At 43.9% G+C, this 24,887-nt stretch overlaps 1 protein-coding gene across 1 annotated transcript in view; it reads left to right on the forward strand.

The window, feature by feature from the left end:
• Positions 1-24,887, forward strand: part of MMP24 (matrix metallopeptidase 24) — a 458,389-nt gene that overhangs the window by 379,240 nt on the left and 54,262 nt on the right. The window contains exons 6-7 of the mRNA XM_085619071.1: positions 14,009-14,223; positions 17,700-17,838. Of these exons, the coding sequence (XP_085475197.1) occupies positions 14,009-14,223; positions 17,700-17,838 (354 nt within the window). The remainder of the gene's footprint in view (positions 1-14,008; positions 14,224-17,699; positions 17,839-24,887) is intronic.

Raw genomic sequence — 24,887 nt, forward strand, 5'->3', positions numbered from 1 at the left:
TCCCTCCTTGGTACCGCCTTGTCTGCATTTGTAACCTCCGATAACGACTGGACTTTTTACTTGGGTTGTTACACAATCTGCTTTATCTAGTCAGTTAGCACTATTTTCTTTAATGATCTTCCTTATTCCACCCACGACGTCGCAGCATGCTGCCACCTTTTATATCATGTCATGTAGTCATGTATTTTTTTTATTTCCAGCGTGGTCTGCTTTAACTATAGCGGCCATGCTTATTTATTTCATTTACGGCTGGGCCGCTTTCACTTTAGTGGCCGCGCTTATTTATTTATTTAATTCACAGTGCGACCACTTTCACTTTAGCGGCCGCTCTACAAAAGTTTTCTTTCTTTCTTTATTTTTATTACACTTTGTGTAAAAGCGCCCCTTAGGCACTTCCACTTTAATGTTGGCCCGCCCCTTTTTTTAGATTCTGCTCACTATAATCTGAATACGGCGAGCAGCGTCTAAAGAAAGGGGCGTGGCCACCATTAAAGTGGTCTCGCATTTGCGAGAGTTTGAGCTATTAGCATTAGAAAGGGTAATGCCTTCTATATATGTGTTGTTTTGAAAAACACCTGAAATAAAAGCATTATCATTTACAATCCCAATAGCTTTAAATCTCGCAATTGCGAGACCTATTGCATTGAAAATGCTTGTCTTATTTTTCAAGCACAAACTCTGGACAAACTCCCACACTGTGAGTATATTTTTGAAAAACAAAAATGTTTGCTGAGCAGCCACATGAAAAATGAATGCTGAGCAAACTTACAATCCCTTCAGAGGATCCGCTGTGGTGGAACCTCCTGTAAAAGATTTCCACCAGGCCGGCAGAGAACTCTGATATGACAGACTGTAGTCTGCCAAGGCTGTTGAGTACATGCCTACACTGTCCTGGTGGAACGGAGTACAGCCCTCCGAACTCCAAATTATTATCTGACTATTTTTCATTTCGAAGCCTCATGGAAATCGATGACTCACACATGGTGGTATTTCATAATAAATTAAGTCATTCAATTAGATGCACGGTTATGAATGTTAATGAATTCTTGAAACAATCAAACAACATGCAATCAACTTATCTCAGCCAAACGTTCTTCTGAGATGCTTAATTCTGAGGACATATCATTAAATGTCATTGGTCCACCAAAGTACTTAAGCTTCAGTAAGCTCTAACTGCATGCAACATTTTGTTGAGGTCTTTTCAAGAGTTTTCAAGTTCCAGATGTATAGACATCGATCATGTGATAACTCTGCAACTTTTACACCATTGACTGATCCTCACTGAAACTTGAACAATTTCCAAATACTCCAAACATTTGTTTGTAGAGTTTTACATAAATTGTCGAATGGAATTAAAATTACAGGACATGAGTGTATTTCTCTACATGCAAATCTGCGTTGAAACTTAACAGAGGAATCGCTTTTGTAGCTCCCTAATATACAGTAAGCGATATTTAACATGGCTCTCTGTCCATCTGCCTAGCGAGCTTGTACAGGACACATAAAAATGGTTCCAATAGACGTATTACATGGAGACTCATGGTAACAAATTTGCCGTACTCGATTGTCAAGAAAATGCTTGAAAGAGGCAGTAAACACTGAAGTGAACTATATGAAGAGCACATTTCTAGAAGATTCTCAGAGGAAAGAAATTCTACCCTAACCTTATTGGCTGGACTCTTTGTATCCGGATGATGCACTGGCTCCGATTGGTAGTGGTTCATGCTCTAGCTTCCTAAACTTTGACATATTAAGTTTAGCTTCCCTTATGTTTTTTGAATACCTAGGGTTCTCCACATAATTGGAGTATGCTGCTGTTGGTGCTTTCAGAACATGTATCTGACATTTGGTAATTTCCTCTTGACTACAAACAAGCCAGAAGGTCTCTGCTGACAATGCGTGTTTAGAAGCCCTCAGCCATCCCAACATGTCCAGAGACAAGGCGCAGGATGACCCTAAAAATTGGGATATCTTGGGCAACTGATACCACTATCCTGGACCATGCAAACACTGTTTCTCAACTGTGGCTCTGTCTGCTTCGTTTGCAAGTTACTAGATGCACAGCGCCGCATTTGCCATTGAATTTGCATTGTGTATGCAATGTTTTATGTATTCACAAACAGTAAATGTAGCCAACTTTATCAAAGTACATCAGTTTGGCTGGAGGATTGTGATGCCTTTTTTTTACAGTGTATTGATTGCATTTAATCAGGGATCATGGTTGTTACATATTTAGTAGCATTGCTTAACCCTACCAGAATTTACTGAATTCATTGTTTTGGAATTTTGCCATTGTTTCTAATTCTTTTGAGATCACCACCAGTTTATAGAGGGCATAACGAGGGGCCATTGTGTTTTTTGTACCTTCTACCATTAGAATTTCCATTTAGACTGTAGCTAAAGATATTTATTTATTCTTGAGGTCTTATTAAAATGTTGGATATTGTGAGCGCTTGGTCGTTTTGTATCTAGACTAGCTCTACAGTACCTCACTTGAGGTACCTATTGGCGACTTATCCACATCTTCCCAGAGAATCAAGGTGGCTAAGTGAGATAACCTCCCTTTAATGAGTGAGTACTTGTAGCCCTGTTTGGTACAGACCCCTAGCCGTCTCACCCGTATTGTGATGGCTGGACCCTGCAGCAGTGCACACCAGAGAAAAAGACTTGAAAGCTGGTGAAAAGACAATATAACTCATTCTATCTATTTGAAATCAATACAACATTACCATATTAGCATTCCACGGGTAAATTGCTCCTCCTTTGGCTTGTGGCTATATTATGGGATGTAATCCCCCGATGAAAGGTGAAGTTAGTTAGTGTTCACTTCTGCATTTGTTCTAGGGTACCATGGAAACAAGAAAAGACAAGGCAGCAGGCCTTTTTCATGTATACACAGAGGATATGGAACAACATCCTCTTATCCATCAGGACCGGCCCAACACTCCTGCCATTTTGGAAAGACTCAAAGATTCACCTATTCAAAGAACACTGCATCACAATGCATTAAAGGCCCACATCCCCCTGCTACCTCTCCTATCACTCATTGACTTTATGCTTGTTTTTGACCATGTACAGCTGTGTGAATTGCATATTTCTTTTCTTCCTTTATGGGGTCATGCTATGTCACATGAATTTCACATGCGGAAGACTGCGCAGAAGGACATTTTATACTCGAATGTCCATCCTGCTGATCTCTTGTGTTACTTTTGCATTCAAGTTAATCCTCCATTTTGAGTTGTCATCTGAAATACATACCAAATACATTTGACAAAGTATGTGTAATTCCACATCATTTTCGTATAAATTATGCAAATGTCAAGAAACTTGATTTCACCCACCCCTTGTATAAATTGGCTAGAAGATGCAAGTCCCCAGGGCCCTATGCTATTCATGCAGACATCTTCAAACAGAGTAGAGCCTGGATATTTGATAAAAGAATAAATTTTCTCTTTTACAGCGGTGAACAGCATAGAATTGAATTCCAAGAGAGGAAACACAGATATCTACTTTATAAGATAGTCTACGAAGTCCTTAGTGATCTGTGCTCTATGTTAGTGTTGCTCTTCCTCGTGATGACAGAAATATTCTATTAAATCCTGAATCATTAGCTTCCTCAGGCATAGAGGTAATATATCTGCTCAAACTGCTTTTCAACCAGACTACCGCACCATCTGGAGGTCAGACCTAGACTCCCTGACACGGATGAGACATTGTTAATAACAGCAATTTTACAATTGAATAACTTTGTAATTTTTTTCGATTTGAGCATGTTCTTCCATGTGAGTGCAGTGGTGCTGAGCTATTATTCTCTCGGTGTCCACATCGTTTCAACTTTTCTGCTTGGATCTCATTGTAAAGCTGCACCACGCGAGCTTCCTTTTATTCCTTCTCTCCGCTGTGAGGGATCCATTCTTCCTCATGACACAGGTCTTATCATGCTCTATTTGTGAATTGGTTGGATCATTTTCCCTTTCTTTGTCAGTCTCCCTTCGCTGCTGTTTATTTTTTCATGGTTATACTTTTTCCTGACCTTTCGATTTTAGAGATTGTACATTTCTGTCTCTTACTTTCTTTACTTTTTCCCTAAGATATTACTCCACTTTGTTACAATTTTTGCTTGATCACCAATCTATTTCTCCTTGGCTTTTACCATGGGTTTGTGTGAGAAGAGTAGCAGTGCTGCTCAAACATGCTTTCCGTTGTCCAGATTTATATCATGCATCGGGTCAGTGGCGTTCTATTTAGTGCTTTGCTTTGGAAACACTAACAGGATTACAATGTTCCACCACTATAGCAGTTCTAGTAGCAGTGTCAGAAACAACTTTGTTAGAATCTCCATCCAAGGCAAGGCAAATTCGCATTGTGGCACCCCTTCCTTTTAATAAGTCTACATTTATGCTTCCAGCGGGCACACTGGCACTCCCTAGATGGTGGCACTTCAGTCATCACCTAAGGTTTCTCTACTGTAGCACTTGAAGAAGCTTTGGTTGGATATTATGGGGGCATAGAAATTGGCTCCCTAAATTTGTACGCTCTAACCTCTGAATATCCCTTTGTTCCACCCAAAGCAGCAGGGCCGGACTGGGAACCAAAACCGGCCCTGGCAAAGTGCTCGGCCGCCCCCTCTCCCCCCACCACCCCTCACCGGGGCTTGGGGGTGCCGCCGAGCTCTTTGCCGGGGCCGGTTTTCAGCCGATTTTGCTACAGGGCCGATTTTGCAGCTATGCTGCAAAAACTGCCCTGTAACAAAAACGGCCCCCAGGGCCCAAAACCGGCCCCCACCCGTGCGGCGCACCGGGGGATTGCCTGGTGCCCGCCACGGCCAGTCCGGCCCTGCAAAGCAGTCAAGCAGCCTCCTATTCACTGCTGGTGTGCCCCTCAATATCAAAAACAGAATATAGTGGTGTGGAAATATTGAGGACAAAATATTGAAATTAAAATATCAAAAGACAAGTCAGTATAGATGTTCTATACCTAACTCCACACATATTTATCTGACGACATATATATTTTGAAGGTACGTAGATGTGGATTTTATAATGCCTCTTTAGGCACTTACCTTTCAATATTTTGGTCTTCTGTCTTTTATCCACAATACACAATACTGTCTTTTATACACAATATTCCAATTGTGGTTATTAAGTTGGACAGTTTTATTGCTGATGAGCTATGGGAAGAGCAAGAAGTAGGAACTACTCAATGACAATATGGCTACTTGCCATGGTATACTTTTTTCCTTGACTCCTGAGAATATGGGTTGCAAGGGCATTGTCAGAGGCAACAAATGGCAATGGCAGCTCCTATACTTCAGTTGACAGCTATCTATGGGTGTTGGCACCAAGATTGTTAATTGTGTTCGACAATAGGCACCTTTTCATGATGATCCTGTTTTTGACTCGCTATGTGATGTGATGAGGTTTTGCATGAACGTGTGCCACTTGTGTAGGGAGCTGATTTGTCACCATTTTCAACTTATATCTTCTGGGGATACTGTCTCCTGTTCGAGTATCATTTTATCAGTTGTGATGATGAAAATGAGTTTCATTTTTGGAGTCAGAAATTATTAAGTATATGTTATTACTTCCATGGTATCTGAAAGTACCTGCTTTACTTTTCGTTAAATATATCTAATTCTATGGCCTTAACCCCTTCAGTGCCCCGCCCTTTCCCCTCCTGTGCCGGGCCTTTCATTAGCGGGCGGGGTCCATGACGAGATAGTCTCGTCATGGGCACAGCGCAACCGTGCTCCATGACGAGACTATCTCGTCATGGGCATAGAAGAGGTTAATAGCAAACCCCATTGTCTATTGGTGACTTAGAAGTGAAAAAAACACACTCTGAGATTAGACCTGGGTCGGAACAATCATGTAAGAGACAAAAAGACACTTCTGAAACATCAGGGGAATTGGACGAACCCTCGTGTATAGAACGTGGGCAGTCCACAAATTGGAGACTTAAACCAGAATTAGTCCCTTCTCCCTTGAAAGATGGTTTTTGGAATGATCAACAAATGTTGATCGGCTAATGGAAGTGCACGAACTGGGACATAAAACGCAATCTTCAGATGAAAAGCAGGAAAATTACTCAAGTGTTTAAAAGGCAGGCATTGGGTCTTAAATAACAGTCTCTTGCAGACTTAGAGTCAAGAGAACTTAAAAAGAAGAAAGTCTGAGTGCCTTTTTCTCTTCACCAAAGGTAAGTCTATAGCTGCAACCTGAACAATCTGCAGTCCCTTTAGCTGGGTGGTGGGAAAGCTTAGATAGAGAGCAATTGCTGCATAGTCGAGTTTTGAAATAACCAAGACTTGACTATGGTCTTATGGTCTACTTTAGAATAATCTGAACAAGTCTGTACAGCTGATGAAGTCTCAAAAGACACCTAAAACAAGAGCGCATTTATTTTAGAATTCTATATCCCCCATGCCTCTAATTATTTTAATGGAAGTTCGCAATGTAAAAAAAAGATATTAGTCTGTTCCGCTTTTCAACAATATCAGGCACCCCAGATTCACCACATACATTCTTCCATGGGCGGACCAGGGGATGGGGTGGCAAGGTTGTCTTTTTGTAACACTGTGGCCATTTCCAATTTGATGGACAGTGGAGTAGGCTCTGGTGTGGTAGACAGTTTTTGAAAAGCAAGTTCTCTCTGCTCCGCTCGGTCATTAGAGAGTTCATGAGAGCGGGCGAGGGTCAGGATGTCATTGAGAGGCATGTTGGACCTGAGAATAATGTGCCGTTTGAGCAAGACCGAGCAGCGCCCCTGTATTATTTGGGCACGCACCTATTTCTGGGACTCATCTTCCATGCACTTGCTGGCCAACTCTCGCAGGCGAGCGTAGAACAGGTCGATGGATTTGAGCTCTCGCTGGTGGTCCTACCTCACCTCGAATCACTCAAAACCGGGATTCATTTGGAGGTTGAAGTGAGCAATAAGGGCTGTAATGTCTCCTTTATAGTCGTCAGCTGCTATATTGGGGAGATTGTGAGACAGTTTGAAGATCACCTCCCCCACATAGTGGCGTTGGAGGGAGCATTTAGTCTCGCTGTCTGTTTTCTTGGTGGGCTTAAATAGTTGTTGAGGTGAGCCACCCATGTGCACCAGCGGGGAGCGGCGGTGGCAGGGTCACTGAGCTCACTTAAGGGGGCAGTGGGTTGGATGTGCCCCCTATGGCGGGAGCTGGTGTGAGTCATTGTGGTGGTGCTGGTGCATGGGGTGGGGCCTGAGGGGGTGGAGCGGCGTGCATGTGGTCTTGCTGGTCCGCTCTCATGGCGCTAAGTTAAGCACTGCACAGAGGGCAGCCGAAGGGAGGCGAGATGTGCCAGGCAGAAGAACATGATCCTGCCACTAACGCAGCAGAGCGGGAACTTACAATGGAGGAGGGTGCTAGTGGACAGCGGCACTGGTGGATGCGAAGGCTGCTGATATGATGGTTCTGTTGCTTAAGTGGCCGGGCTTAGGAGTGTGGACTGGGCGCGACCACCAGATGATGATGGTCCAGGGTGGGAGCGAGTGATAAATGAGGAGGCTTCACTGCCAAGTCGCATGTGCCTGTTGTAAGGAGGAGGCAAAACGTGTCCTGGCCTGAGGTGAGCCCGCTAAGGTTGGGCAGGCAAATCGGTGCAGGATAATGAGGCAGTGGGGTCCGCTCCATCCCTCATCGCCACTGTAGTGTCAGGTGCGGCAGGGGCTCTCTACGCACACTGCATGGGATAAAGATATAAAGACTCTGAGGCTTGGCTGACTATACACCACGCAAATAACACTTCAGCAGGATTCACCTCCTTTTATTAACCTGCCCTGACCCCCAACGTGAGGTCTGGAGAAAACCTTGGGCGAAGAGTTTGTGCTCCCCTGCACATACATGGTTGTCTCCAGTTCCACCCCTCAGGCTCCAAGAAACAATTTTAATGCAAAAAGGGCTCTGTGGGGGTGTTGGAGAGGGGCTGCATTTGCAAGTGTGGTCTTAAGGTTTAGGTTTTGTCAGAAAGCTAAAGATAATATCAGCATATTATGTGAGTGCATGTAGATATGAAGGGGTGCTCTGAAACGGTAACCTAGGCAGGAGTCAACGGGGCGCTGAACAGATGGGCTGCAGCTCAAGGACTTGTATTGTGAAAGTTTGCCCTATGGTAGACTGAAGGTGGGTACTTGACGGTGACAATATTCTGTGAAGAGATGTGTCTTTGGTTTCTTTCTAAATGTAGGAGGGTTGGAAGAGCTCTAACATCTTTGAGAATGTAGTTCCAGATTGTCAGTGGTCTTTTCTTTACCGCATTTCCTCGTTTCCAGCCTGGCAGGTCTTGGTCCTTGTGTATCATTGAACCCCTTTAAGGCCATTGGTCGCTCAGCCAATAATGCAAGGGTGCTGTTTTTGAAGGCCTTGTAGGTGATACAGCTGGTGATTATCATAAGCATTATCCTATTATAATATTATTGTCTATCATATAATGTTATTGGTCCTGCAACCAGCATACTATGAGCATATTATATATTTCAAATATTACAAAGTATGGTATTATAAGAATAATTGTCTATTACATTTAATAATATTCTACATATTCATATCATCAGCTTAATATTGGCAGATTATATTATCCTCATCTTATGGCTATGTTTTGGTCACAAGGAATGCTCTTTTTTGTGCAAAGCTAACACTGCTGGTTCCTGTGCAAAGAAAAAAAAATGGTCAGTGGTGTGATAGCTGTCAGTGACCTGTGTTTCATGTAAACCCACGCTTGGCGAAATAAGCAAAGACAGGTTCATCAATGGTCCCACACCCACAAGCACTCTCAATATGCATCCATCAAACTAAGGAACATATTTACAAGCCCCTATTGGCACAGCAATGCCATTTTTAGTGACGTTCCTGTGGCGATATGTGCTTCGCCTTATTTACAAGGCAGCGTTAGGCCACCTAACATGGTTTAACGCTGCTTTCTAAATAAGGCCCCCTTTCACGCTGTACTTAGCGTGGAAGGGGAGGGCATTGGGTGTTGAGGTGGGCGTTCCACCGCAACACCCATTGATTTTGACGTTGCCCCCTATGTACAAGGGCAGTGTGAGTAGGAGGCAGCGCCAAAATTAAGACTAGGGAGATCCTGGTCTTAAACAGGCGAAACGAGAAGCTTTATTTGCTTTGTTTCTCCCTGTTTTTGCTGTTTCCATGTGTGCTGCATTGTGCAGCACAAATAGAAACAGCAAAATGCCATTGATTAGGAAGGTGACCCTTCCTGCACATAAACAATTTTTTTTAAAATGCCATTTTGTAAATTGTATGTTTGCTGCATTAAGCAGCACACATAGAAGTTTCAAAACACCATTTAAAGATTGTTTATGTGCAGGAAGGGTCTCCTTCCTGCACATCAACCATCTTCCCCTCAACGCAGACACCCTTGCACTATGGTGCAAGGCTGCCTGCATTGGCGCTAGGGTATTAAATGTAGTCCCAGCGCAGGGGTAATACAGGGCTGCACCATATTCTTGTACATAAGGTGCAGCCCTGCGTTTCTAAAGTGATGGAGCGTGTCGATAGCCTTCTTGGCTTAACAGCACGCTTTGCCACTTTATTTGTAAATATGCCCCTCAATTGCTTGCAAGAACGGTGTCAGAATTATCAGAGCTAGAGGCAAAAATGTACTTTTGGTTTTGGCACCCTCTCCCTTTCAGTCAGAGGGACAAACGTACAGCTCTCAGCTGCACAACAGGCCTATTTGCTGCCCTCTCCTGGTGGCACTGTTAGGCGGTTACTGTAACTCACTTTATGGACGCACCGGTCCAATGTCAGGGTCGGACTGGGAACCAAAACCGGCCCTGGCAAAGTGCTCGGCCGGCCCCCCGGGGCTTGGGGGAGCCGCCGAGCTCTTTGCCAGGGCCGGTTTTCGGTCGATTTTGTTACAGGGCCGATTTTGCAGCTATGCTGCAAAAAAGGCCCTGTAACACAAACGGCCCCCAGGGGCCCAAAACCGGCCCCCACCCGTGCGGCGCACCGGGGGATTGCCTGGTGCCCGCTACGACCAGTCCGACCCTGCACTCCTTCGACTAGTTAGAAAGCTTGATGAAGCCGACAGTCGGTGATTTGAGGACAAGCACAACTGTATTGAGGTCATGTTCTGAAAGAGCATCCCATTTTTCTAACCTGCTTTGGAGTCCTACTGAATTAAGTGATGATCCTTCCCGAGTATGCAATAAGCCATCCACAAGATAAATTGAAATGTGGAGCCCGCGCTAGTCCCAGAAGGAAACAGCGTGTTCTTTCAGCAAACTACAGAAATCCGACTGATATTATTAGCCACTATCATTAAAGGTGTCTTGAATCCAGAGATGGATCCAGAAAGTTATAGATTTCCTGACAACCAACAAGGATTAAAATCAATTTAAGAATGTCGTCTGCATTTATATCCTTTGATTTAAATACCCTCTGTTTAAGAAAGTGTGTGGCAAGCCATTGTTGTTGTGCTGAACGACCTTCATATACTGAACTGCTTGGAACAGATAGAAAGGTGTCAGGCAAATAAAGGCTGGCCCTTGCTCAGGGATGTGTGCTAAGAATGATGAAGCTACAAACCAAGGCCAGAGCATCAAGGAGTGACATTAGATGGGGCTAATGAGATTCCCAGGGTGCAATGCAGTGTCCAATCAGTCGTGTGAATCATCCTTGGTAGGAGGCAACGATTTAAATATGGATGAGCACATTAAGAGAAATTTGTTTTCAGATACACTATCAGAACTGAATGCTGAGAAAATGATGTAAGCATTCCTGGCAGTCCCTTTGTGGTGCTGCTTTGCTTGATGATGCTGTGCCAATGTTGATCAGAGGGTTCAAACTGAAGAACATTGTTTAGATGCACCACAGCAACATGCTGGTTAGGCTTAGGAGGTGGTAAGCATAGCCCCATCCCATCTCATTTTAAGGGGAAACAACCTTTACAACGCAACCATTACATCGCACTACACTGACAACGCAGGCATTACAACGGAACATCCTTTACAACGCATGACACTACAACGCATACCATTACAACGCATACCATTACAACGCATGACACTACATCGCATGTCACTACAACGCAGGCATTACAACGCATACCATTACAATGCATACCATTGGAGTTAGAATAGTAATTTTTAACCCCTACACTATCCAACACTTACCCTACTGTTGCACCCCCTGGAGTTAGAATAGTAATTTTTACCCCTATACTATCCAATACTTACCTTAAATGCAATGTAACAGTATGCGTTTTAATGGTATGCGTTGTAAAGGTAGTATGTGATGTAATGGAATGCGTTGTAAAGGTAGTTTTTTTAAATGCAATGTAGTGTCATGCGATGTAATGGAATGCGTTGTAGTGGATGTTGCGATGTAAAAACTGCAGTGTAAGTGCATGCATTGTAAATGTATGCGTTGTAACGTCATACATTCCATTTTAAGTCTGGCATTAGCCAAGATCTTTTTTTTGTGTATATAAAATTCTTTACAAATATACATAAATACAGAGGGGCTTTCAGATAGCCCTCCTCAGACATTAGTCAGATGTTGTGTCTTTCACATTTTGCTTCCACCCACCGCGGTATATAGCATGGTGCAATGGGTCAGCCCACTTTTCTACTGGCTGTCTTCAGTATGACTGACAGCGTTTTTGCCCAGTTACAGTGTTATTGCGCATTTGCAGGTACGCACCAAGATAGCAAAGAATCCATTTGAGTTGACAGTCACAGCGCATCTCACACAGTCCCTGTTATAAGGCATTGTGTGTTACACAGGCATGGAAAGACAGCCATGTCATTTTATGAAACAACACAATGACAATGCCTTTTATTTATGTGTCAATTATCAAAACCGATCAATAAAAGGCAATGCCATTTACAATGCCAATAGCTTAAACTCTCACAAATGTGACACCTGTTGCATTGCAAATCCTTGTTTTAGTAATAGGACTACTCATGATTGTTTTGAATAACTCAGGATATAACCTTCAAAGAAGGACGTATACACTATCTCCACAATGACTGGTGCTAAGGCCGGGGCGGGTTCTTTAAGCAAGCATGTATCAGCCTGACACTGTGTGATTTGCATTGTCCTAATAATGGTCCTAATTTCAGAAGGAGTGACTTGGGTTAGTGAGAAGGCAGAGGGGGCATATAGAAGCATTGATGGAGAAAGGGGATATGGTATAGTTCAAGAATCCTCTAGGGAACTGATACATTTGTGAATTAAGTAATCACATTTGTACATGCAAACATAAGCATTTTATTTATTAATTTAAATACTAAAATAGGTGTAAGGGCATTTTACAACAAAACCAATCACATAAGGAAACAGTCTGATGGAGGAACTGGCTAACAGATACAGATTAGATGGCAAATTTGTAGTAGAGTCAAGAGGATGATTGTGTATAAATAACCGATAATCTTGAATCTTGGTGTAGGAGAGACTAAGCAGAGTAGTAGGAGTTTCATGGGCAGGTGGGTCTTTAGTAGCTTCCTAAATGGCAGAAGAGGGGGTAGTTTCTTCAAGGAGGCTAGAAGAGAGTTCCTTGTCAAGACAGTGGCTCCTGAGAAGGATTGCTTGTTGTCAATGGATGTCTTGACTTTCTGAACTTCCAAAAGGAGAGAGTTCTTACTTCTCAGGCTCATAACTCCCACCCGAGATAGAGAGTAATTCAGCAATCTTTAGTGGAGTCTGGTTGTGTAGCGTTTTGTGGGCAGTGACACGTAGAGTCTGTTGGATTCTGGTTAGCCAGTGACGTTCCTGGAGAATAGGCGTGATAAGAGCATGGTTTTCTCCATGTGATAGCAACAAAACTGTAGGGATAGCTTAAAAATGGAATGTGCAGGACACAGATGACCATAGTGCTCTGAGGCATCATCTAAGCTGCATGCAGTGGTGTATAAAAAATTCAAATACATAAATAAACTGTGCATCTAAATGCCTTTATTACAGAATGTACACTTTATCACTGCAAGAATATTGCATTATGTAAGTGATGAGGATTTACAGTTAATGTAATCATCTGGAACAAAACATTCATGTAACCACTCAGCTTCAGTGGGTAATTAGCAGGTCTAGTGTTTTTATAAAGTAAATCATCGCGCCGGGAACTGCCACTTTCTGTAATGGATTCCTGGTCAAAGCCTGACTGTGGACCATTAAGCAAATCCCACAACAGCTATTATGCACCGAGTCACTGAGCCTTTGTTCTACGACCATACTTTGGCAACAGTAGTGCAGCAGGTGCAGTGGCACCAGGGCCCAGAGAGCTGCCAGGATACCCATTTCCTTCCTTGCACTAGGTCCTATTACGCACTGGTTGTGCTACTGTGTGAACCGCTAAACGGAAGGCAACTTGAAGCCCTCAGTGCATAGCAGGAAGGATCCATGCAACAGTACCGCAGGAAACACATTAAGGAGAAAGATATTGGATTTATAAAATATTGTGAACCTCTGTGTACATGCCCTTTATTACCCAATTTGTTTTGCTGAATGTAGAAGAATGTCATCTTTCCCGTACATACCCTACACTATTTTCAGTCCTGTGTATTGTTTTTATTTCATTTTGTCATCATTTGCTTCATGATTAACTCCCCTTCCTCATCCGCCACAATTGTAGCCCATTTACCCCACTCCAAAATTGTACAATCCAAGCCTTCTTTTTTGCTGCCCATATATGGGCAGTTCACCTTTTGTTTTCGATGTTCTACTAGAGATATTTATTTCTCTATACATTATTAGAGAGAACTGGTAGGACATCTATGTAAAAAACATTGTAAAAATAATGTATTTTTTTAAATAATGTAGAACTATATGTGCATAACATAGAGAGCCCCATTCACAAAGGTAAACTTAGACCAGAAGTCTATGTTTACCTTTGTGAATCGGGCCCAGAGGGCGCTAATACTAACAGCAAATCCTCATGTTTCTATGTATTACTTTTCCCAATAAGAATAGAGCTTTTGAATCAATATCATAACAGAAATGACCATTCTTTCTGTTCCCATGCAGGTCCTCCCGCTGAGACCCTGGAGCCCACAAGGCCTTTGCCAACGCTTCCCGCCCGCAGAATCCATTCCACTTCAGAAAGGAAGCATGAAAGGCAGCCACGCCCGCCACGGCAACCATTAGGGGACAAGCCGTCGTCTCCTGGGAGCAAGCCAAATATCTGCGATGGCAACTTCAACACAGTTGCCCTATTTAGGGGTGAAATGTTTGTTTTTAAGGTAAGGAAGATGTGTTCTGAGTCAAGCTCTCTTAGAGTTGCTCAATGACAACATTGGAATGCATTGAAATCGATAGTCCTCTCATTATTGTTCAGTCGCCCTGCCTGGTATAGACCGTGCTGGAGGAGCGGTGTTCTAAATTTTTAGCTATCAACTCTAGAACATACATATCTGAGATTGGGGTGTGGGAAATCTCAAATTTGGAAACTAAAAAAGCAGTGGGGCACAGGGTGAATAGGTGAGATGGCCAAGGTCTAGGATGGACTGTTCCAGTGAGGAGATGGCTCAGTACTGATTTGCATTAGATAGGCCTCTGGGGCAGATTTAGAGTTTGGCGGACAGAGTACAGAGTACCCAATCAGTCAAAATCATGGGCCTCCTGTCTGACTTTGGGTAGGACGAATTGCAAGTTTTACGCAGAAAGAGTAAAATTTACTCTGTTGCTGTAAATGGCCAGACAGAGTGGGGGCTGTTGGAGGTAAGCTATCCGACTGCCCACCTTATTTAGAGTGGACAGTCGGGGGGGCTTTTCTTTCTTCAACTGTCTGGTAATGACAGGTATATCCTGCAGGTTATGGGCAGTAAAAGAAAAAAAACAATTATCCCCACACCACTGGCGATTACTCTCATGGTGTGGGGGTCATTATTTGTTATTTTTCAAACACAAACTTAAATAATTTACTATACTGACAAGAACCGCCATGACAGCAGTTCCTGACAATGTATACAAATGTCTGCAGGCCTGTGGACATCTTTACATTTTTCAGGCGGCGCAAAGGCAGGGTGGCTGGTGCAAAATCCTCTACCACCCTTTCTGTCTTTACTTCGTCCACCAAACCCTGTATCAGGCCCTCTCATTAGCTGCGGAGCTCTAGACGGACTCAGACGTCGTGTTCAATACCTCCATTATGTGGCGATCCATTTGACGGCACCACTTCTTTCCAGGTGAATAAACTACTATCCAGAAGCTAAGATTAATTCAGATGTCGGCTGACATCTCTTTTGATGTGACACCTGGAAACCAATTCCCATAGAATTATTTTCAGTATGTGGCGATCGCTCTGACGGCACCACTCCTTTCCAGTTGAACAAATCAATTTCAAGAATCTATGACTAACTCAGAGGTCGGCTGTCATCTCCTTTGATGTGACACCAGGAAATCCACTAATTTAAAATCTCAATTTCAGGCCGCCAGCCCATTTTTGTCCTGAGGAAGACCCGCCCTAGATGCACACAATCCAGCACTATTGTACAGGGTCGAAACGTCGACGCTACTTGTCCAATCTGTCCTACGCATGTCCACAATTAGAATTAGAATAATCATATGTAATTGTGGTCAATGCCTCTGAGTTTGGACTTTTTTTGTGTATTAGTGTGGTTTTGTTAGTTGTATGTTATATGTGAATTTGTCACTAAGTCTATGTCAATAAGTATGTTTAATCACGGATTATTGTATGTGTATTTATATGATGGGTGGTTAGTCCTGTAAATAAATATTTTGATAGTAATAATTCTTGATTGTAGAGTAAAAACTCTATCTCTCAATCTTTTAGTCCATGTGTGTATAACCTTTTGACTTTCCAAATGAACAGTGACACTTTGATTAATTACGTTTAGTGCACACTTAACTAAGCTTACAATTTTCCCAACAGAACCATTTTTTTGCTTTTGCCATAAACGCCCAGGTTCTGAGGGTTACTGGGTTACCCCATTATCTTTAATGCCTCTCTCTAGAGTAGCAGAGTGAGTGAAAAACAATGATTTGGAATGCTACCTCGAGCGAGTTCCAGTAATTAGATTATGTGCAAGTATTCGTCCTATCAACATGTGGGCATTTGATTGCCAGTAGTATACCTAGAAACCTAAGAGTGGCACAGAATTTCAAGCCTACTACTGCCAATGTTAGTGAATTCCAAAAATTAATACATTTGCATCCATTCAAGGAATACTTATATGGGTGCAGATTTACTTCTTTTTTGTTTAACTAGACACTTTATATATTTAAGTTTGTGGTTCAAAAAATGAACAAGTCAAAACCTATTAGTTAAATCAGATCAATGTGAAAAAACACTCAGATGTAGCAGACCCGACTCGGCCCCACACCCAACAACCAACCCAAGAGTGCTTATATTTGGGGGTTGTGACACCCCAAACACCCCTCCACCTTGAAGCTACAACCCTACCTCCCAGCCTTGCAAAGATCCTGGCAAATCACCTTATATCCTAGTACAAAAAGTCACGCACTTGCAAACATAGAGCTAAAATACTTTTTTCATACTATTAAGCATTGTGTAAAGTTTGGACATTTAAATAGTTATGTGACAGACCACAGATAAAGGAAAGGAGGGTCAGTCCGCAAGTTAAGTTAAGTAAAGCACCGACAGAAGCCACTCTAAATTTTCTGACAACAGTAAAAATATGTTGTTTCGGGATACTTCTAATCCCAGCTTACCCACTCTATTCTAGGCATAGCACCCTATCCCCAAATGCCAGCATTCCCTTGTCTACAAAACCTGGAAACAGGCTGAATACTGGTACTAAGCGCTTGGTAAGAAATCAAAAGTACAATGTATGGACTATGTATCCTGGAGCCATATTCTAACTATGGCCCAGAAGCCAAATAGGTATTTGAAATATTTAATACTCCAGGGTCCTCTCAGTGCTATGGAAGCAGGCGCAGGTGCTTATGTGACCACTTCTGTAAGGCACTCACCAGACATATAGAGCTCCAGCACATTACAAAATGGGAATTTCATCGTTTGAATTGAAGCATGCCCCATGCAAATGAGGGAACACCTTGGCACATGCACCTGTGCTATATTACAGGTGCAGTTGCACAGGCAAACAGTCCTTCATTGGTTGTTATAACAGTAGGCCACAAATCAGGGGGGTTCACAGTTAGTGTTCTCTCCACCCCGGGTACCTTATGGAATTGGTAACTGATAGATCCATGGTCCTCCAGGAAACCCAACCACAGAGGATGGTGTACTGGGGAGGTTCATAGTTCTTCAAAAGGTCAGGAGTAACACAGCCACTGTGTCTAGAGGCACGCCCTTACTATGGCCTGACAAGAAGGCTTACACAAGGGTGGGTGTCGACTGGAATTGTACAAGTCCTAGTGGAATTTTCAGGATCTCCATTCCAGGATCAAGGTGTCTTCTCACCAAGCACATTTTGATCTAGAGTCTTGAGTTTCTCTGCCGTGCTGTCTCCAGCACATGCACTAACTTTGAGAGTTACGGCACGTGCTGGACCCAGAGCTCCAGTTTGGGTAGGCCTCATCCAGTGAGGATGTACACTGGGTCGAACCATGGCTGTGCACCATCCTTTGTAATAGGTCCCTGCTGCAATTTGCATGCTGGAATATTATATGCATGTATACTTCATCATATCAAGGGTTGCAGTTTCTGCACATGAAATCACAGGATTGGTTTACTCAGCTAGCACCTCATGTTAGTGTATATCTTGTTTTTTAGGATCGATGGTTTTGGCGTCTCCGGAATAACAAAGTCCAAGAAGGATACCCCATGCAGATTGAGCAGTTTTGGAAAGGCCTCCCTACAAAAATTGATGCCGCATATGAGAGATCGGATGGCAAATTTGTATTTTTCAAAGGTACATTTTGACTTAATATCTAGTTCGGCATGAACGAATTGTACTTTAAGAGATAGGCGTATTCCTATCAAAATACAGCAATTACCATCACAACAAAAGATGTGGTGCCCCCCCCACATGTTGTGCCCCCCTGTATGCATCCACATGGTGTGAGGCACCAGGGGGCCCTGTAGGGCCCCCTTTATTCCCTCACCACCACACTTTTCATGGCGGTCACAATGCCATGAAAAGTTTGGTGAGGAGGAAATTCGCAAATTGTTTGATGGGCCGTAGCGGCTCCACCAAGCATATTGCAGCATCAGGACTGCTGGCACATGCCAGGGAATGGCGGCTTTGTAGCGGTTGAAGAGGTCCCAGTGCGGCCCGACCGCCCTAGTCGTAATAGGGTGGTTGAGCGACCGCCACTGTGAGTCTGGTGGTCCGTGGACAGACAGACTCATAATAAGGCCCAAACAGATATTCAGGTCTATCTACAGCACACCATCTTCTAACATACGCATGACTAATACAACACAGGGCAGTACTTGTCACCAGACTGAAGTTTTACTGGTTACCTATCTATGTGCCCAGGATGCTTAATGACATGAGCACACAATGTTGAATAAAACATTCAGGGCCATATGTAGGTGGGCTAATACCGGTCGGTAAAGGCCGAAAATCGGTAAATTTTCCGTTACCGACCGGTATTTAGCCCTTTGAGATGTAGGAGGCTGGATTGAAGGGTTCGGTAATTTACCGATTCGGTATTTTAAGAAATCGGTAAAATACCGAATCGGTAAATTACCGAATCCTTAAATCCTATGTAGGGAGCACTCAAGTGAGTGCATTTTTGGTTTAAGGATTCGTTATCAACCACCAACTACAAGTTGATGGTAAATACCGAATACCTTTTCAAAAGCAATTTTGTGCTTTTTTAAAAGTGCCATGTGGCAGATGTATGTGCGCCACATGTGCACACATGCACGATTCAGGGGTGCAACAGGGTGTCAATGTGACACCATGCCACCTTTGAATATGCTCCCCCTATTACCGATTCGGTATTTACCGAATCGGTAATAGTGAATGGCTTCCCATTCATTCTTATGGGCCTCCAGGCCCATAGGAATGAATGGGAAGGTATGCCTTATTACCGATTCGATAAATACCGAATCAGTAATAACGAATATTACCTGATCTGTAAAATTTACCGATTTTTTACCTACATTCTATTTACCGATTCTTAAATACCAAATCGGTAAAATTCGGTAGTTAGGAATCGGTAAATAGAAATTACCTACATATGGCCCTAAATTACTTAAATGCCTTCACGAGAAATACCTATGATGACACATGGTCTTCCATGTGCTCTCGGACGTGTGGTCCTGTAATGAAGCCTTTGGATTTTTCCACAGAGCAGTCTATACAGTATACATGTAGAGCATATTAGAAGAATCACTTTAAAATTGAGACTAACATTAATAATCCGAATAATATCATATGCATGTATAGTATTTCATGCAAGAGTTCTCCGACTTTGCAGCACTGTAATAACTGCTGACATAATTATTCAGCTTAGCAGAAATTAATTTATCGACGTCGGAAGGACAAAGGGCTCAGATGGAGCAGTCAGGATTTTAACCTGTGACTGCATGTAACATTGAATTCTCTTCAGCAAGCCCTTAAATCGCTGGGCTATTGTAGCACCTAGCAGTTAAACATCATTCGTTTTCCCCCTGAAAAAGTATCGATAACTTTATTTTTGGATCAACAATACTCTTTTGTTTCTTAATACTCTGTATGTATTTCACCAATGAAGACTCTGTAGGCAGCTTTTCTTTTTTCTAAATGCCTCTACAAATTGAGAGCAATTTCCATTTATGTGAAAATTGACTTTGACTTTAGATCACATAGGGATGTGCTTGGGAACCCCTTCTACTAACATATTACAGTAAAGCAGGGGTTGAGCAAAAACAGTTATTTAAGGTAGTATGATGAGTCGAAAACTGTTAAATAAAAATGGAAATTCCGGGGGTAGGCGGGATCTTTGAGAACGCCCCCTGGTGGGGGGTTGGGACAATAACCAACTGGAGAGCTGGAATAGACTGGTGTGCTGTATGTAGTGAGGAGATGCCTTCTGAAACATGCACAAATATTGGGGAAATGGTGGGACCCTATTCTCTGTATAGTATGTGCAAACATGATATGCTGTGTACTGATGGTAATGAGGACAATGATTCCTTATGTGGCGGTAAAAACAATAACATTTGGTATAAAAATGCGGAAACTCAGTTTCAAACATATTTTCTTTGGATAGGAGACGAAATGTGGTATGCGTTTAAAAAAAAGGTTTTGGGGCAATACAAATCTACTAGTTTAAACTGAGCTTGTAAGGATTTTTCTAGCCCCTGGAAAAAAATATATTTTATCGAAAGATTTGTTGCAACCTGGGGGGAAAAAATCATAGCTTATAGTTCATACAGTATAACCACCTCATAAACTATTGTGAAACAATAGTGCTATAACCTGTAATAGCTGTAATAACCTGAAATTGTTAATATGCATTCTAGCACAGCTTCTTTGTTCCCTGCCCTGCTCAGACAGTGTGTGATGTCATGGAATGTTGGTGAGTGACTGAAGGAGATGACAGTTCGAGAGAATGAGCTGAGCAGAGAGGATGCTGCTCCTGATGGGGTTTTCTATTACCTAACCTGTAACCTATTTAATAAATCTTCATCCTGTTATCCTACGTGAACTGGCTACTCGATTCCTACTTATCAAGAGGGAATCATTTAATTACAACACTGAGGACGATCTGAAAATGAACCAACGCATAAGGGAAACTCGTGGAAACAAAGAAGTGATGAAACATTGAAGGTGCAAAGAGAGAAAAAGAGACACTAGAAGAGAAATAGTAGGTGCCCTGAGTCCCACCAGTGTCTTTTCCATCAGACTACGGACATCGAACCAATAAACTTAAGACTGAAGAGGGTGGTCTACTGAACTGTACACAGATGAACAAAGATGATCGCTAGACTGGAGAGTGCTGACAAGCAGTCCCTGTTTTTGAGCTAGGTCTGCTGTGCCTAGTAGGAACTGTACCAAATGTGGATTTAATTGGTTTTATATTTCAAAGAATACAAGTGGTGAGTCTATTGTGCAATGACAGTTGGAAGTGCGAGCATTTACTTGTGTGGCAGTTTGAATTAACTGCGAGGCTGGCCTGCGCTGTCTACAGCCACCCATGTGTTGCGCTGTCCACAGCCACCCATGTGTATGAACATCAAGATGCTTTTGTGACGCGACCCTGGGCATATCAGTCACGTCACCTCACATTACACCAGGTTTGTGATGTAGTCTGGAAAACTAGTCTGCTACTCAGTGTCGCATTGTGCGGACATGCTGAGAGAACGGAGTGGCAAGGAGGTCACATGCAACTGGATTAAAGACTGCAGAGACATTCTGAGAGACTGTGTTGAGTCACATCTAGGGGGTGGAGTGGCACCGCGGTCACAAGTTTAGAGTGCGCACATGTATGGATTGAGTTTTTTAAAAGTTTGCAGCACCCTCAAGCACGTGCTTGGTATGCGCCTACTGCAGAAGGTGCATACATCTATCGTCATAGTTGGGAAGATTAAACGCATACTGCGATGGCTGACAGCATGATTGGGAAGTGCTTGGGAGTATGACACGCATCTGCACATTTGAGGTTGAGGAAACTAAATGCAACTCTTTTTCATTAAGTGTCCGGCTAGATGAAGCAGACGCCTGCACTGAGCCACGGGGATCTCCCAATTTGGACTCAGAGCATTTAGTTTTGGAGAGAGAAGGTGCAGATTTCTGGTATCTGGTGTGTGTCCAGGTGCAGCGGTGATTCAAGAAAAGGTGAACCTCGGCAGCGCTAGTGATCAGTTAAGCATACATACTTTCAGAAAAGTCAACGTTGTATGAGAAGTTCTGGTGAGACATCGCTCACCAGGGAGAAGGACTTTGGGTTTACTGCCAGAGTCTGTCAGTTGTATCGTACATGTTACTTACTTATGCTTATTGGTGTGAAGTAGTCAAGAAAATGTCCTTATTGTATTTGTTGAATGGAAGAGTCTTGTGAGGAGTTAGTGCTCCTTGTTTGCATTGCTTAATATTAGGGAGATGGGAAAAAATGAAAAAAGCAATAGTAGTCAGAGTGGAAAATGCAGAAAATAGACAAAGTAGACAATGCTCATGACACTGTTTGCCTTCTGTTCCAGATGGCTGATGGATGATATGACTTTAATTTTCTTCACCTTTTCTCACACAATTTCAAGACTTGGGCAAAAACTCTCTCTTTTCTTTACTTGTCATGAAAGTTACCAATGATGACAATGTGAGCAAACTGGTGAGTACTGTGAGAAAGTGGGTTTCTGCTGCAGTAAACCCCCCCTTTTTCTTTTTGTTTTGTTGCCAGACTACTGATGCTCTTTGACTTGGTGTGCCCTGGGCTCCTGCGAATCAGGTGCCCAGGGCCTGTGTTCCTTCCCTAAAACTGCCTAACAGCCAAAACCCAATTGGCATCTCTGGTCACATGTCAGCCCCTGGTAAATGGTACCCTAGGTACCCAGGGCCCTATGACCAGAGAAGGCTTCTAAGGGCTGCAGCACTTATTGTGCCACCCTTAGAGGCCCTGTACCCTGACACACACACACTGCCTTTGCAGGCTGTGTCTTGGTGCAGAACAAGAGTCGACATGGCACACATCCCTGTGTGCCATGCCCACAACACACACTGCCCTGGCATACCTCAGTCACCCCTCTAGCTGGGTGCCCTATGCCAGTGGTGTGGGTACAGGTGCATGAGCCCTGTGCCCCTACAGTACCCAGGTCCATTCCTGGGCACGGTAAGTGCAGTGCTGCCATTAGGAGTGTATGGTGCTGGGAGGTCGTCAACATGAACTCCACAGCACCATGATGGCTACACTGAAGACTGAGAAGTTTGGTATCAAACTTCTCAGCACATTAAACCCACACTGATGCCAGTGTGGGATTTAATGTAAGATGCACGACAGAGGGCAACTTAGAGTTGCCCCCTGAACCTAACCTACAATCCACGTCCTGTCTGAGGGGCTGACTAGGCTGCCACACAGCAGACATGTTGCTGGATCCCTGGGTAGAGAGCCATCCGCTCTCCTGGGCCTGCAACAATGCACATCCTGGGCGAGGTGCTAGGTCTCCTCCCCCAGGATGGACAGGGGAAGCTTCAAAGGCATGCCGCCTTTGTGAGCTTCTCCAGGCCACTTGCTGTACTCAGCAACTGGCCCCCACCGGTTCTGACCCCCACTCTGGCGGGAAGACTGTCGGGAAACCCCAAGGAAGGAAAGGGGGTATGTCAGCCTCTGCCAACCCGACCCCTCAGGTGGGGGAGGCGAGGTGAAGCACATGTCCAGGCTCTCGCCATCTTGAAGATGGGGAGCCCTGCCCAATCAGGACTAGGCTACTGCCCCCCTCCCACAGGAGAGTGGCAGGATAGGGGGTGTACCCACCCCAGGGAAGGGACTTATTGGTCCCTGCCCTTTACCTACCTGTAACGCCCCTAAATTTAGTATTTAGGGACACCCTGAACCTTCCTTCCTCAGATCCAGATTCCGAAACAAGCAAGAAGATCAAGAAACAAGAAGACCTTCCGTGCAGCTGCTAACAAGAGGAAAACACCAACTGATTTGGCCCCAGCCCTACAGGCCTGTCGACCCTCGAACCTGCTCCTGCTAACCCCGGCGTCTCCAGTGGTCAGTAACCTCACAAACCCCAGAGGACCTGACTGCCTTGTGACTCTAAGCAACTGGGACTCCCACGAGCAGTGGTACTGCTCAAAGCAAGTAAGTGACCCCTGGCATCAGCCACAAACCGCGACTCCTGCACACTCTGCACCCGCCAAGCCTGGCCTGTGCCGGAGTGAACAAAGACCACAAGGACCTCCCCCCGGCGACTGTGACCCCGAATCCAGCACCCAAGGACCCACCTCGATGCTCCTGACGACGCCTGCAGCCTCAGAACCAGGGACCCCTCCAACCGCGACCAGCTGAGGGTAAGATTTCCCGACGCGAAAAGACACCCGTGCACCCGGCGCCCTGCAGCCCCCTGTGACCAGCTCCTGGGTGCCTACCTATCCTACAACTTCCCAACTTACCTCTCGAAGTGGTGGTCACACCTGAAGAATCTTCGTCCCCGAGCTTGTAGCCTTTGTTCGTCACTGAGCTTCTCCATTGAAATCAATTGAGCGCCCGACGGCTCAAAAGCACCCTACCTAGCCGCCCGAGTGCCCCTGGCAGTGCAACCTCTACCCTAATCTACTTCCCCACTTGCCCTGAGTAAGTGACCAGGAGCCCAGCTCCCACAGCCGCGTGGCCTGCTTGCCAGCAGCCACCAACCAAAGTCCCCCTGCCTCCCATAGGATAACATTGGGCCTAACTCTCTCTGCACCCGGCTGCCCCTGTGCCGCTGAAGGTGTAACAACTGTACCTACCTGACCCTGGGAGACCCCTGAGTCTATGCCCAGAACCTTAACTCTGCCAGTCGAGTACTTACCCAAAAGCCGATAACTCACTTTTCTTCCATAGGGTAACATTGACTGGTTTCACTTGGAAATTCTTCTGTGTCGAGTTTTGAAACTTTAAAATATTAATCTGAAATCAGCCGAATAACGAAAATTAAATTACTCACCTGTTATCAAGAGAGATCCCAGTGCTGGATCTTGGTGCCCAGCACTGACCCTGCAAAGTAATTACAACCGTACTTCCCGCTAACTTAATTTTCCTCCATAGGATAACATTGCCTGGTTTTTGCCAGAAATTCTTTTGTCGATTTTTGAAACTTACAAATATTCCTTAAAAATCGCCTGTATAACAAAAACGCTTTCTTCCAACTGTTTACAGGAGATGCACCAGTGCTGGATCCAGGATCCAACACTGAGTTAGAAAAAGTAACGATAATCCTACTTACCTGCTATGTGAATTTCCTCCCATAGGATAACATTGGTGATTCTATGTGGAAAAGTTTTTAAGTGTCATCTTTTAAAATACAATAATATTCCTTAAAAATCAT

This window comes from Triturus cristatus, chromosome 7 (assembly GCF_964204655.1).
Source record: "Triturus cristatus chromosome 7, aTriCri1.1, whole genome shotgun sequence".
Lineage (NCBI taxonomy): Eukaryota > Metazoa > Chordata > Amphibia > Caudata > Salamandridae > Triturus > Triturus cristatus.